Genomic DNA, 15,462 nt, shown 5'->3' with positions numbered 1-15,462 from the left:
GTTTTAAAGTGGAATATTTTGGTTAAGTCACATAACTCTTTCTGCAATTACCAATGGCTTCTCCTTTAGCCTCTTGGTCAGAAACTACAAGCTTGGACCAGTCAGTAGAGAGTCTGGCCATCCCACGCAAGAGCCCAAGTTTTTCATGATGCAGTTCCTCCTCAAGCGTAAGAAGTGTTGTGAGGACCAAAAGTCATACTTTGATGTCTATTTTTGTTTTCAAAAAAAAAAAAAAACCAAGAGGATGCAAAGGCAAGGATTTAGCGACCTAACATCCACCCCCAACCCCCAGCATCCAGTTCAGGAAACTCCAGGCCTTCTGCTCTTCCTCTGCAGTGATGGCACTTAATCACACTCACGGCGCTCAGAATGGACCCAGGCTCCTCACATGCCTTTGCCTTGTTCTTCTGCTCTCCTCCTCCTACAATCTTCTCTCCTCTGTCAGAGTGATGTAGGGTCACGAGAATGGGGAAACACCTTCCAAGGAGAAAACACACATGCACTTTCACAACACACACGCACAAAGCTCCTCGCTGAGCGCTCTATGCTTTGAGAACATTTCATGTTGCAGGAAACGAAGCTGGATAGCAAAATTTCTCCAAAGAGAGGGTAAGGCGTGCTTTCTCTCAATGACCACTTTAAAGTCTGTCCCGAAAATATTGACAGTAATGTTTTCTTTGATTTTATGAGTTTGGGTATTTTAATCATGCCTCCTGCTTGCTTTTATTTTCTTTTTAAATATAAGTAAAAGCTCTTCTGTGTAAATACCACATTGACATTTACTCCCTACGCAATATCAATTGCAAAGTCTCAAAAGTCGCTGTCAGTTAAGTACTTAAAAGCATTGTTTCTGCAAGTGCAAAAGTTATGCTAGATAAACTTTCTAGCGGAAATATTCTTTTGTTGCATGCGTGTCCCCGGAGCAAATTTCCTGCTATTTTCTTTTTCTATGCTACTTCTGTATCTCAAAACAGCCCTGTCATTATTTTAAAGGAAATCATTTCCCAAAGCATCAAGCTAGAGAACCGGGGTTGTAACATGTGATCTTTTACTTACGTCAGTGTTGGCTCACTTGAAAAGAGGCCAATATTTTGAGGGTATTTGCATTCAAACTCCTTGTATTTTCTGCCAACACCAAAGTCAGTTGTAATATTTCAGCCTCATCTCCATAAGGTCGTCAGTTTAATCTCCATTGACATATTAGGAAAATGTTAGATAAGCGGGAGAGGAATCTTTGTGTCTCGCTGCGGCGGCAAGTCAAATTCATATTTTTCAAATGGCATTCAGTAGAAATAATAAACGGTCGCTCAAGTGACATCTCGACTTGGTTAGGTGTCATATGTTGTATTGCAGAACAAACGTTTAATTCAATTTTTGAACGCCATCCACAAACAAAGAAATCCACAGTTGTCCTTCATTGGAGTATTACGAGGTAGTCCGTCTCTGGCGATGAGCCTTGTGAGAACTTTGTGTTAAAAGTGCGATGATAGAAACTTAAATACACTCTAGGATTTAGTATTCCCGCTCCACCCGCACACCAAACCCGCCGAGAGATGTTGAGTCATTTTATATTGTTACTGAAATGCCATCATTCTAAGAGTTTACAAGTCCAGGAACCAAATGAAAGTGTTTAATGTTGGGCGTAGAGTTTTGCTGGTGCACAAAGCCTCGGGATCATGAGGGTTAAAGTCAAGAATGTTAAATGAAAATCTCATTCTCGGTTTGCCTGGCTGTACTTCATACACCTGCCCTAAATCTAAGCTGCAGATTAGCAATGTCCACTCATTTCAAATTAGCCATGTCCTCCCAATGCCACGGTTCACTGTAAACATTCCCCCTCATGATTTATGACACCACCTGTCCCTCTGTTTAACTCAAAATGAGATCACCGTGCCCATCGGTCAGATTACTGATCTCTCTAAGCCCTACACTCATATCTCGGATAAATATTAAAAAAATGCCTGTGCAGGTTTAGTTAGTGATAAAAAATATGTGTCAGTGTTTAATTCAGGGGCAGAGACCAAGATGGCAAAGCCAGAAGTCCATTAGAGCAGAATGCTAACAGACAGCACGACTCTGGGAAATCTCAGAACACTGTCAGGGTCCGTGTGTGTGAGACCAGAGCCGGCCGAGCCGGTACAGGAGCTCCAGACCCGCCTCCTACGGCCTCAGGCCGCTGCGGCTCTGGCTAGATTGTGTGGCCCCTTTTTAAAGGTAAACACAGTTCAAAGGAAAGCATCAGAACCCAAACAAAGATAAGCGTCGACAGAACATGCGTTCCGTTCACGTCAAGATGGACGTTTTGGTGTTTTGGCAGAGAATAATCGCATGTGAGACCAAAGCCTGGTGTGTGTCACTCCTTCCAGGCTTATTTGAAGAAAAAAAAAAAAAAAAAAAAAGTTCCTTCTCATTTTATGTCCATTTAAAGCTGCCGGTTCTGCCCGCTTCACCTATGTCACATGTTTTGATCTGAAGTTTCTTAATGGCTTGAAAGATTTAGACATCAGCCTGCAGTCTTTCTTCTACTCCCCCACAAACAAGGAGGACGTGCAGAGATCAGGCAGAAAAGAGGGAGGCATCGAAGAATCCTCCGTCACCTGATTTCTGAAGCTTTAACATGGGATGAGCTGCTGTCATCGGTGCCTTGAGGTACTGACCTGAACAATGGCTTAGTCATGAAACACGTTACTCCTCTTAAATGCTATCATTTAAAAATACCTCACAGGCGACATCTGGAGACTGAGGGGATCCTATCAGTATTGTTATTGTTTCATTTCACTGTGAGTTTGCACTTTTCAGTGCAGCCGCGGTGGAAGTTGTTGTTTTCTCTCCATCTGTTATATGAGGAGAGGCAAATCTCCTCATGACTCTTTGCTTACTTCGCTCCTGGAGTTTCACCCATTCTGGTTATCTTACTGTCAGGGGGAACCAATGCGCATCGAACAAAACTCTTGTGAGATGCTTTTTCATGTGTCCTAGTGTGCCACGTGAGTTACGCCACAAAGTCAGACATTGTCAACAGAGAGATTACTAAACTCTCATTTTAGAATTGGCTGAATTGGCTACGGCTCTTTGACATCAGAAATACACACAGTAAAATAGGAGAGATTATTAGAGTGACATCTCGGGGGTTGATGCGAGCACGGTCCAACATCAGCTGCGTTCCCCATAACTCAAACTGCTTTGTGTTCAGCCGGTGAGCATGAAAACTCTTGAAGCTGCACGGTCATCATGCAGGAGTTGTGTATTAAAAGTATAATGGAAGGAACATTTTGACGCACACAGTAGCCATTTTCACTCACCGCTTTTCCTGTCAGCCGTTCTCTCAGGGGTCTCACTCATACACATATGCGTAAATGCTGGTCAGCCTTCCGAGAGCACTCGTGTAGCTTGTTTATGTGTTATGTTCACACATACATCCACTTTCTGAAGGAACTTCCTGTTTATGACTGCTGTGCCACAGTATATCCTGACTGCAAGTCTGAGAAGAACCCGGCCTCTGAGCTCTGACCCCTGACCTCAGAGAGGAGGAGGAGGCGGCGGCGGCGGCGGCGGCGGCGGTGGAGGTGGGGGGTATCATCTGGGAGAAAATGCGTAGCACCACCCTCTTGGCCTTGTTGTTGGGGGTCATGCTGTACCTGGTGATGGGCGCGCTGGTTTTCCGCACTCTGGAGGCCTCGGAGGAGAGTCAGAAATTTCAGGCGCTGCTCTCCGCAAAGAAAATCTTCCTCCATAATCACTCCTGCGTGAGCGAGCTGGAGTTCCACAATCTGGTGAAGGTATCGGCACACACGTTGACACACTGAGACATTTTGTCGGAGATTAATGTGAATCAAGCAGACCTTGCTTTTTCCTCCGTTTGTGTTTTCTGATTGCAGCTGGTAGGATCGTACGCACACACAGAAAAACATACATTCAGTCCTGCAAAATACACCGGCAATTAGTTGTAGTAAAAGGGCACAAAAGCCCGTTTGGGTCTAAAAATTGCAGTAAACATACTTTGCACATCTATTTCAGAAAATATATTGCTGCAAGAAAGTTGTTTCTAAAATTAGCCTGCCTTGTATTTCAGTATAAAAAATGAAAAACTGATCTTTTTCTTTCTTAAGAAAAGTTTCCAGTTGCTGAATTTAGTAGAGATCTTCCCCCAGAGATGGTAGCACTCTTTAGATTATCCTGTACAATTGGTTTATTGTTTCTGGGAAGAGATATTGCTGCTTTGAGTTGCTTTTTGTTTGTTCTTTGCCACTTTGATATATTTCTTTTCCGCACAGTCATAGCACTTTACTGGAGGAGTCATATGTCTGATTGCCTGCCATCTCTGAAATTGAGCAGCTCACATAAAATTAATTTACATCGATAAAGAGATTGTTATTTTTTTCACTTTGATTCATAGGATTCTTTTTTTTAATTTCAAAGTTGTTCCAAAGTAGAATATTTCCAGCGTAGGAGCGCTAGCGTACCGAAAAGTACAAAACAAGACCCAAGATACAAATAAACAACTGAAGTGGAAAATAAAAATATGACCCAGTATGAGTCAGCTGAAAGTGTGTTTTTATGGTACTGTTAAAGGATTAGTCTAAATGTGGTCGTAATTTTTCTTCAGTTTGTCACGGGCGTCCAGTGAACCCTGTAAGAACTGTGATCATAATTCAGTCTCAGTAGGTGTCCATCTCGACTGACTTGTCACTGACTTGTCGTTATCCTGCCTCCCTTTTCTGTAGTTTTACAGATGTGCAAATTTAACACAGCTATTAAACTTTTCTTCAGGAATATGAGGATCGCTTGCCAGCTATCCCCTTTGTCAAAATGTAGGTCCAAACAAAAAAAGCTATAAATGCTACGAGCGGACAAATACTTAAACAGGCACTTTTACCTGACAGACTTTATTTTCTATAATTGATCCTCAATTTTTTTTCAGCCTCAGTGAAAACACTGACAAAACAGGTGTTTATTCAATACAACCAGTTGTATTTTTTGGACCCTAATGTTGAAAAATCTTCAAATTATTTTCAACTGAGTTCCATCTTCCCCACGCAGGGAGTGATGTCTGCGGTGGAAGCAGGTTTAGAAGTGAGTAGCCTTTCCACTAACTTCACCACCCGCTGGGACCTGCCATCTGCTTTCTTCTTCTGCGGTACCATCATTACCACCATAGGTAGGTCGGGACTTGCCTTCAAGAGGCTTTTCCAAATTCTTTCTTGCATGAATAGCTCCTTTGAAAGTGAAGGTTTCTGTCGAAATGATTACATACTGGAAATGTCGTCTAATGCGGACTGCAGTTTCTGGAAATCGTTACGGCGTTTCCAGATTTTATCCGGTATAATTCAAGATACATTTTAAGGGACTGTTTGAATGTCGTCGGGCTCTGTAAAGCTACCGTACCTCCTCGGTGTGACTGATGCACAGTAGAGGAGACCAACTGATGTTCCCTCGGAGATAAAGAGGCTTATCTATACCGGGCTGGACTCCTCACCTGCCTCTCATTAGCCTTACCCATGTCCCCGGGGGCGCGCACGCTTTTTATCCCTGCCGTCATTTCGTTTACGTAGAGCTATAGGTTGTTCTGTCTCCGATTGTCTTGGATATTTTTTTTAAATTACAAAACTATTCACATTTTCAGATATACTGAAAAACATGGCCAAACTCTTGGGGAAAAAAAACAAAACAAAACATCTTGTCGTCAGTGACTTTGTATGACAGATCCTTCCCAACATCACATTTTGGGCTGTTTGGCTCGGAAAGGGGATTGCAATTTGAACAACCCACAGTGATGGCGGACTCATCCTCAAGTTGAACCCTCGAAAAAAGTCCGGAGAAGATCACGCTGATCCGTACTTGTTCCGAGCCATGCTAACACGCCACTCGTGAGACGCTGGAAGAAATGGGGAACTTCATGGCTACTATATGATTACGACACAGGGATCATCGGTCTGCGAGGGTGTCGATTTCCCATCGCATTGCGGGGAGGCGTCGGGTCGACGGTAGCGTCGCTACGCAAAACAGGCTTTTCTCTATGTCCGGGGTTTACAGTCATGGGTGTGCAACGTGAACTGGAGGAGACAGAGCTTACAGCCTTGGGGTGCACAAGCATCAAGCGTTAGGTGTGGAGGAGACTGTCTGTGCCTTGGTTGAGAAGAAGTCCCGCATCGTGTTGCGACGCGTGCGACCAAAACCGAGAGCGATACGCCGTCATTTACTGTGTTGAATGCTCAGCTCAACAAACAACATTCTGATATCTAGCATAAATGCAGAGCCTGTAAGAGGTACCGCTGACAAAGGATTTATTGTCTTTGCTCTGGCGTCAGTCCCATATACTGCACAAAAAGACGGTTCAAAAATTAGCCTCCGGTATATTAGGCAGGAGTCAGCGACAAATCTTTTATTGTAACATGTTTGTGTAATATACCAAGCCCGTTATGCATTTTAATACTCGTTTCACATCTGTTTCAATTTTATTTTCCACACAAGGATATTGTGTCGAAGTAATATGTCTCGTGGAAAAAAAAAATCTAAAAAGCCTTGTGGCCTTTTCTTCCGATCAGGTTTTGGGAACTTGTCTCCTCGAACACGGTATGGCCAGTTGTTCTGTGTGTGCTACGCCCTGGTGGGCATCCCCATGTTTGGTATATTGCTCGCTGGAGTGGGTGACCACATGGGCACGGTGCTGCGGAGAGCGGTGGCCAAGATTGAGACCCTCTTCCTGGTGAGAATGGTCCGTCCTGCCTGGGAACCAAACTTCAAATGGATTTCCATATTTGTGAGCTGCACACCTACCGTTGGCATAATGACATCACTAGGCCTCAGTATTGAAAAAATAGTCTCGCGCGCGAGTTCGACTGTTTAATTGGCACACTCGAACGGACAATCGTGAAAAGGAAGTTAAATTCGACGATTCTGTCGAATCCGTCAAAAACAACCCCGTCGGACATCGAAGTATCACATTACATTACATTACATTGCATTTGGCAGACGCTTTTATCCAAAGCGACTTACAATAGCGGACATACACGACGTACGCGTCTGTCATAATGTTTACTGATTATAAACAAAAAAGGTAGGCGATCTATTTCCATATTTAGATTTCCTTTTAAATTCTGTCTCGGCATTCACTCTTTCTTGTTATAGAAATCGTCATCGCCCCATGGTCTGTATTTGCTGGTTTTTGTCTTTCTCAGAAACGCAAGGTGAGACCCACCACCGTTCGGGTGATCTCAGCAGTCCTCTCCATCCTGATAGGGTGTCTGATCTTCCTTGCTGTGCCAACAGTTGTATTTCAGAAAGTGGAGGATTGGTCATTTCTAGAGTCCCTTTACTTTGTGGTCATCACTCTCACCACAGTTGGCTTCGGGGACTATGTGCCAGGTAATCAAAACAAACAAAAAAAAAAATCGCACAACGTCTTCTTCTTCTTCTTCTTCAGACTGCGGAAATACTTGGACCTCCTTGTAAAATAGCACTGATTTCAAGTTTCATAACCTCTTATGTTTTGTGATCTAATCACTTTACAGCAATTAGCTGACCTTGAAAGCAGCAGAAAATAATTTTCCCCCTGCTAAAAATTTAAAGCTTGACATTTCTTTTTAATGGATATCAATGGCTCATATCGAAAAGGCCATTTTTTTTTTTTATCCCTGTCTGAGTCATTTGTTTTTTCCAAGGTCAGCAGGTTAATTATCAAGAACACGTTGAACTCGCTTGATGCTTCGGGCCACCGTGTTGTTGTTGCTAACGTGATTCAGCGGAACCAACGCGTTAAGTTTTCAAGAGATCAAATGAGAAGTTTTCATTAATGTTTCTCACTGGATGTTTTCCAAAGAGGCTCCAAAAGACACAGACAGGAAAAAGCGGACAATCGGACTGTCGGTAGATTGTCACGTTACCACCGGTGCCTCCCATCTTCTGTCAATGTTGCAGGAGGCAGTCATGAGGACGGGCTGTTCTTCAAGCCTCTAGTTTGGCTGTGGATTGTGTTTGGTCTGGCCTACTTCGCCTCCATTCTCACTATGATTGGCAACTGGCTTCGCGTGCTGTCGAAAAGGACGCGCGCGGAGGTAAGCGATAAGAGTCTGAAAAGTAAAGCAATCGTCGGGAAGTTGCATTTAATCTCGACTTTGGATGTTTCCCCTCTTGCGACCAGATGGAGGAGTTGCGGGCCCACGCGACGGACTGGACCCAGAACATCCAGAACATGTCCATGGACTTTCGAATACCCAACCCTCTGGAGTTCAACGACCCCTTCCTTCTGCAACGCCGGCGCTGGAAACGCAGCGAGCGGCGGCGTGTCCGTCGGGGCGCCCAAGGCTCTTTGGGATATTGGGTTGGAGGCGGATCTGAAAACGGACATCTGCCAAATCACTGGGCCACCCTGTCCAGCTCCATGAACCAGCTCAATGCCCATCCCTCCATCGAAAGGTCGGTGATTCCCAAGCCGAGGCCGAGGGTCAGCTGCGTCGGAATTTTCGGCGAATCGGACGTGAGGGCGGGGACGGGTCTGAGGTTGGACCCCGGGGGTCCGCAGGGGGAGGCCAGGTCACTGGCTCACCTGCTGAGGCGCTCCTTCTCTCTCCCGGTGGAGCGCTCCACCTCAGAACTGGACTCTCCAGGCGGAGCCATGCAGGGAGAGTCCCTCTCTGGATCGGGCTCTCTGTTCGACTCCGGATCGGATCTGTCCTCCGTCTCTTCGTCCGCCTCGGTGATCCTCAAGTTCCGGGGTCGCTACGCTGCCGGCGGCGCGGCGGAGGAGGGCGCGAGAACAAACCTCAGCGCAGTACAAGACAAACCCATTCCAGAGGAGGGAACTGAACTTGCTGAAAGCGAACTTACACCTGCCTCCGGGTTTCTTCGCAGCCCTTCACCTCCTTCCCTTCCACCTTACTCTCCACCCTCGGGCCCTCCCAGCTATCAACCCATCAACCCGTCACCGGACTGCCAGTTGCTGGATTTCTTCGGGGAAAACCTCGCGTACATCGACGAGTCCTCGGACACTCTGAGCGACCGCGTCCGGCCCTCGGCGAGTGAGGAGAAGAGGCGCCAACGAAAGCCCAAGAGGAGAAGCATGAGGAGGCAGCTGTCGCACAAATGGAGCCCGCAGACGAGGAGACCCAGCAAAGACATGCAGCCGCCGTCCAATCCGCCGACGCCGCCGCCGGACATCCTGTCTCTGTCGGACTTGCCTCGCTCGGAGAATCAGACCGCTTCGGCGCCGATGCTCTGACAGCCGGCGGACTCCCAGCCAGGCGCCAAAGTCAAAACGTGGTTCTTCACCAGACTGACGCTGCTGATTTACAGCAGACATGACATTCCTGCCGACTTAAAGCAAACACACATAATCTTAACCTCACCATCATGGAAGCAGATGATGTTCCAGGATATTTCAGGGTTACAGCTATCAGTGACTGGCCTCACAAACGTAGCCCGCAAACTTTGCTTCGCTTCTCAGTCTGAAGCTCTGAAGATGCTCGTGTGGGAAGGCAGATGTTTAAAATAAGACTTGACATGATCGACAGCCGCCTCCATTTACTGCAATGCTCAAGTTCCTTTTTTTTTTTAAATCTAAAATCAGGAAGTCTAATTGGTGAACGTCGACTCACTCGGGAATTTGGGGCCAGATGTTTAAAACTGTTGTAGATTCATGACTAAATTTATCCACTAAGTTGAGTAAATGTGTAATAATTGTTTTGATTTGCACGTGCACAGCCCTTAAAGGCAACCCCAATAAATGGAGGTCGGCAACATTCTTACTGAGCGGGAGCCAATCGGTCGTCAGCGGTCAGAGAAAAGATAAGGTGTGTGAATTTGGAACGAGGAAAGTGCACGAGGCGAGCGTGCACGTCAGCGTGCGCAGTTAAAGTGCGTGAGCCACAGGTGGGGAGGGAGGACACCCAGCATCTCACCCTGGAAGATGGAAACTGGGACTCCATTCCTGCACTGTCATAAATCTTCTTAACTGCATGTAAGTTGCCTTCACCATTACAATGTCTAATGATAGCACTCAAAATAACAGTTAGTGTCATTTCTGACAGAGCCACAGTTAAACCAGATTTTATATTATATATTATATTTTGATCCATTTATTATTCCCATTTTAGTCCCCGGCATGTTTTGCTGCACTTGCCAAAACTTCATGTTCCTCGTGTGCGGTTTCCAGGAGGTAGCAATGTTGCCAGTGCGTGTTCTTTGTTTTTCCTTTTTTCTTTTTCTTTTTTTTTTTTTTCATTACTAACTCCTGATTATGAAAAAACAAAATCGCAGTTCCCTCACAGCCTTGGTGCATCTGGCCCCGGGTATCGGTCATAGGCTCGTCGCCTCGAGGAGCCAACCGGTCAAATCATTTACAAGCTTTAGTTTGCAGATCTGGTCACCGGTTTAAACAACTGTGTTTTCCAATTATAAATGCCAGAATTAAACTTGCTTTTTTGGGATGCGGCGCATCGAAAACAACTGAAAATTCTTTAAAAGGGAAAAGGAAGGGAGATAAGAGACGGTGGGCCGACTATTTCATTCTGTAATTTTAGCATTATTTTTCCGCACGTTTTTCCGAATTAGATCGGGACGGCGTGAAAAAGCATCGAAACTTTGGTGGCGCACCACCTTGGTCGAGATGAATTCCGGGGGAAAATCCCAAAGTGGGTGGAGGAGCCAAACCGCAACAACAGTACATTAGAATTATCTCCGCGACGGAGCGGCGCAATAAATCACACTTAAATCAGCCGGTCTTTCATGCTCTGTTACCAAAGCAGCACCGCCGGTGGAAGCTCTCCGGATGAAAAGCAAGGGGCCGTTTCCAGGATTTAGCAGGTCACCAACTATTTCCCCTTGACGTCGGCTCGTGAGATTGCGCTTGAAACATTTTTAAGGCAAAGAAGGGTAAACGATCATCAAAGGTCGCCACTCCTCAACGCTTTTGTGCTCCTTCCGCCACGATAAGCAGCGGTCAGGTTTCAAAGCAAGCTGAGGTTTCTTTTAACTCTGCGGTGTCGCGCCGCCGCCGTGCTCAAGACTGTCGCAAAGACACAGTTTGAAAGATCCCACTGTTTTCTCTGGGCTGATGCATTTCAAAAGATTCCTTATTTTTATACCTCTTTCACGTGAAATTAGGAAGACGGTTTTTGTAAAACACCAACAGAACTTGTCCTCAGCGGCGTCGGCGCGGCTGCCTACCCTTTCCTCCGCACCGTTGTCAGACTTATCCTCTTCTGTGATGCAAACGGATCTTATCTGTGCCTTTTTTTTTTTAATTCAAAATGATGTCACTGTCATGGAGTTTGTGCAGAGAGTTGTATCTATGTAGCAACCTGAGCTGTGTGTTATTTTTTTTTAAAGCCACCAGATTAATAAACTTAATCAACCAAAAATACAACTGCTTTAAAAGAGGGCACAGTTATTTCCCTTTTTCTTGCACTTTTGCCAGCAGTTCAACTAATCCTTATCCTCCTACCGGCAATTCAGATGATTTGCTTACTTTTATTGGTTTAATCATTCGCAAATATTTTGGGCTCAGGGAGAGTGTCAATTCTTTAACGTCATAAGTCTCAGATCCCAGTGAAGTCAACCCGCAAGTCTTTAAGGATTTTAAAATATTTTAGTAACTGCGGAAACATCTTACATAACAGTATGTCTGATTGGGAAACAACTTGTGTTTTGACATCTACTTGTTTACTTGCCATTATTTCGGTTGCATAAAAGCAAACGCATTGCAAAAGCCAATACAAGGGGAGCATGCAGGGATGAAACTGAGATAAAGTCTTTAGGGCCTGAACTCTCGGAGACCTCGATGAACCCCGTAGCTCCTGGTGGCCAGATACTCAGAAAGTTCCTGCTTACTCAGAACCAGGAACTAATACATGGCTGTTATGGCATTGTGCCCTCTGCCGGAGCCAAAATAAGAAGCTGACTGAATACACTCTTGAATTCCAGCTGCCACATATTTTGTCATGTTGACAGAGCGCTGGAAATGGTATTCAAATATCACAGAACCCGAAGAGACGCTCTTAATCTCATTAGAAGTCTGATTCCGAACACATGACCGATGTTATTATCATCTTTTTCGTTTTAAATCGAATGTCCTCGAGGTTGTAAATAGCGGTAGGGAAGGACTTTGCCATGCTGATGATTCAGGAGTTTCAGACTAAATATTTAAACTTTGACAGCACAAAAGGGCTGTTCATTTTTGTTTTACGAATCGCTTGTCGCCGCACGTCTCTTCCCCCCCCCCCCGTGTCGCCCCCGTCCGTTTAGAGCGAGAACAGCCGAGTCTCTGTGGCTTTGGCCAACAAGCTATTAAGTCCTGACGGGGGCCTCAGCTGCAGCCCTGCTCTGGGAGTTTGACTGCATGAAAAATATGGCTTCAATATTGTTGCGACCGCAGATCGCTATCTTGTGTTTACTCTCGTGTCTCGTTGCCACTCTGCTGCTCCTGGTATAACTTCATATTTTGTGTGTATGGTGTCCTGTTACATTGTATTTTAATTTAGCTGCCAGGCATAAAAAAAGGAATGATTTTGATCTAGTCACGACACTCCCCGAACTTATAACGGGGGCTATATTTAACAGGCTATAAGGTGTGTTTGAGAAAGAAATTACCACTTTTTATCGTTTTCAACGGCTCTCGTGTACGGTCGGGAGTGATGGGAAGGTGACTATTAGGACTCACCGCAGACCTATAGGGGCCGATGGACGTCTGGGTGTGAGGGATTCCTGCGGGGTCTTGCTGTGCGCGCAGGCACTTGTTCAGACACTTGTGTGTGTGTGTGTGTGCAGTATATGTGAGTGAATGAGCAAGCAGGGGTCAGCGTCCACAGCAGACTTCCCACCCAAGGACAGTGGGACCCAGTGTGAGACAGAGTGAGGCGCTCCACTGTGGGATAAGTACAGGTTGGATATAGCAAGGGGTAGTTAAGTGGAAAAGACTAACAGATGCTGGGTCTAGTTTACTCAGGGGGAGGGAACGTCGCCACACGCTCAAGCACCCCATCACACACACACACACACACACACACACATACACACACTGCGGGGCTGCATTCTAACTGTGGCTTAGAAAAACACAAATTTCACTGAAAATGGCTGCAGGAGTGTTTGTATCTCTTTCAGCTATTTTAGCTGCAGAATTAGTTTTGGATGAAAACCTAATTCTTCACTTTGGACAGACTGAAAGTGTCATTTAGTGTTGTTTAGATATTACAATGTTTGCTTTAAAAACTGTACGGAGAATATCCGTGGTATCGTTGTTTTAAATTAAACGCAACTTTATTTAAGGCAGGATACAGTACAAAGCATCCATTGGAAGCTGCAGTCATTTCTGAGCCTAAACATAGCTCTTTACACCGATGCCTTTAGACCGTGTTCTCTCGTTCAAGATCTGGAGCAAAACCAAAACCTCAGCTTTTCTGCCACAGAAACTTTGAATTGAACAGCTTCATGACAACCGAGCATCTGCTGACGAGGCCAATGTTGTGTAACACTGCTGACATTCCCGAACCAGGCGATGATAGTGGAAATTTTTGGTTTTGAGACTGTGCTGGGCAGCGTGCTTATATACTTCACCTAAGTAGTTGTGGAAATATCATGCTAAAAAAGCACAACCACCAAAAAATATTCAGACTTCAAAATGGCACTAAATTAGAACGGAGAATTATCAGCAAAATGTACTGAAAGCTGCGAATGGAAAAGTACTCATTTTTATATCCGTTTTCTAACATAATCTGCAGCAAATATGTTTAAAACAATTTCAATATTGTTCTCCATAATGAGACAGTTTTAGATACTTTGGGTGGATTTGAAGTGAATGCACTGCATCATGAGACTTTTTTACGCCTCTTATATAGCATCTCACGAATCGAATCAAAAGAATCGAAAAATATTCAATGAAAAATGTTCATCTGAAAATGAGTATAATGTTGTCATAAATGCAACGGACTCAAATTGTATCGTTTCTGTCTGACACGTAACGGAAAAGAAGTATAACGTACAATGTATCAAATGAAAGCGTGCCCATCGAAATACGAATGCTACTTGAGTAAATGTATTTTTTGAAGTTTCTCTCGATGGCCGGAGTTTCATCCAGAGAAAGATGGAGAAAATAAAAGAAATGTTTGTAAATAACAGGGGAGGAAAGCTGGCAGGTCTTTTTCCACGACCGCCGGCTGAAACATGCCAGTTATCTAACTCTTCGTCTGATGGCAGTTCGATGACCGGGTTCAGGATAATTTCATTATGCGTTGCAGAATGACGTACGTGTTACCATAGTAACGGGCCGATTGTCCAGATTACTGAGAAGAAGAAAAGACTTGTTTTCAGCTGTGTCTCGCCACGCAGATTTATTTTCCTAGATTATGAGAAGTCACGATGTAACAGAACTTTTGTCTTAATTTACCTTATACCATTTACATGACATGCAATGAGTTAGGGTTTTAAAGGTCAGTAATGGAAAAGCAACACTTTTTTTAGGGGAGGGGGCATAAGGTTGTACACTGTATTGTTTTTAACTGAACGTTAACTCTTAAACATGAATTTAAAGATTACCTGTCACATTCCCTTGTCCCGAAATAAAATGAATAATATTTTAACATGAACTCGTACTGTTTTTATGATTACATTAGGATTAATGATGTGAAAGGGTTGGTCAACCAAAGTGATGCACAAAATAGCTACCTCAATGAAATCCAAACCCACTGACAAAAAAGCATGCAATAAAATTTCAATTTCACAGCTATTACGCATGACGTCAACAGCCACACCTCTCTCTCTCTCTGTCTTTCTCCCGCTCGCTCTATCTTTCTCTCTCTCTTTCTTTGTGTCTCTCTCGGTCTCCTTACATACGCACACACACACGCACACAGTGAGAGAGAAACCACTGGCATACCAGAGAGGCTATATTTAAAATGAACCCTGGGGATGTTTTTTATTTTCGGCTTTTAGACATTCTGTCAAAAGTGGTCAATGTGGAAACTTGGGTGTAGAGAGAAACAGACATTTTGTGTGTGCGTATGTGTGTGTGTATGCATGTGCAAGTGTTTGTGTGTTTCAATCATTTGGACTGATGGTAAACAAGAGGATGAGAGAATATAATCACAGTATAGGAATAGCAATGAGTCAACAGCTTTTTTACAATAAGATAATGAATGCACATCGGCAAAACGAGCCCGAGATTGTGATTACGGAATGTTTGAGCCAGACCCAAATAGGTACAAATTTGCTAAGGCTGCAAAATACCACCTTCCAAAGTTGTAGCTGCTCCAAATGTAGCCCTGTCATCCCATGTCTCATTTTCAAAGCCTTTTTTTCTCCCTCCTCCCACCACAAATCCCAGAACCTCCAGCTACAGAGAGAGAGGGAGAGAGAGACAGAGGAGATGAGGAGAGCATTTAAATCTAGCGTTCCGTGAGTGGCCGGCCCGGTGTCTGGAAATCTCTCACATCCTGTTTACGCCGGGCAGATTTGAGCCCGGGACCGCAGAGA

The 15,462-nt window shown here is 44.6% G+C and overlaps 1 protein-coding gene across 3 annotated transcripts; it reads left to right on the top strand.

The window, feature by feature from the left end:
- Nucleotides 1-253: 253 nt before the first annotated feature.
- Nucleotides 254-14,446, top strand: kcnk4a (potassium channel, subfamily K, member 4a). 3 transcript variants are annotated; one of them, XM_086158614.1, is made up of 8 exons: nt 254-609; nt 2,542-2,649; nt 3,464-3,779; nt 5,041-5,158; nt 6,546-6,706; nt 7,179-7,365; nt 7,918-8,054; nt 8,141-14,446. In XM_086158614.1, exons 3-8 carry the CDS (start codon nt 3,591-3,593, stop codon nt 9,215-9,217), a joined length of 1,869 nt encoding a protein of 622 aa, XP_086014740.1. In that variant the 5' UTR covers nt 254-609; nt 2,542-2,649; nt 3,464-3,590; the 3' UTR covers nt 9,218-14,446. The 3 variants fall into 3 exon arrangements, with proteins under 3 accessions (XP_086014740.1, XP_086014738.1, XP_086014739.1); XM_086158612.1 differs by having other exon boundaries at nt 6,546-6,760; XM_086158613.1 differs by lacking the exon at nt 254-609 and having other exon boundaries at nt 2,176-2,649; nt 6,546-6,760.
- The last annotated feature ends 1,016 nt before the right edge of the window (nt 14,447-15,462 follow it).

This window comes from Fistularia commersonii, chromosome 13 (genome assembly GCF_037954325.1).
Source record: "Fistularia commersonii isolate RoL2024-O1a breed Wild chromosome 13, RoL_Fcom_v1.0, whole genome shotgun sequence".
Taxonomy (NCBI): domain Eukaryota; kingdom Metazoa; phylum Chordata; class Actinopteri; order Syngnathiformes; family Fistulariidae; genus Fistularia; species Fistularia commersonii.
The sequence above is the reverse complement of the archived record's forward strand: the minus strand, read 5'-3'. Positions and strand labels throughout refer to the sequence as shown.

Bases quoted from the DNA above. Each gene is read 5' to 3' on its own strand.
- kcnk4a (XM_086158612.1), top strand. From the start codon at position 3,591: ATGCGTAGCACCACCCTCTTGGCCTTGTTGTTGGGGGTCATGCTGTAC. The intron at 5,159-6,545 runs GTAGGTCGGGAC...TCTTCCGATCAG, and splicing joins TACCATCATTACCACCATAG to GTTTTGGGAACTTGTCTCCT. The intron at 7,366-7,917 runs GTAATCAAAACA...TCAATGTTGCAG, and splicing joins CTTCGGGGACTATGTGCCAG to GAGGCAGTCATGAGGACGGG.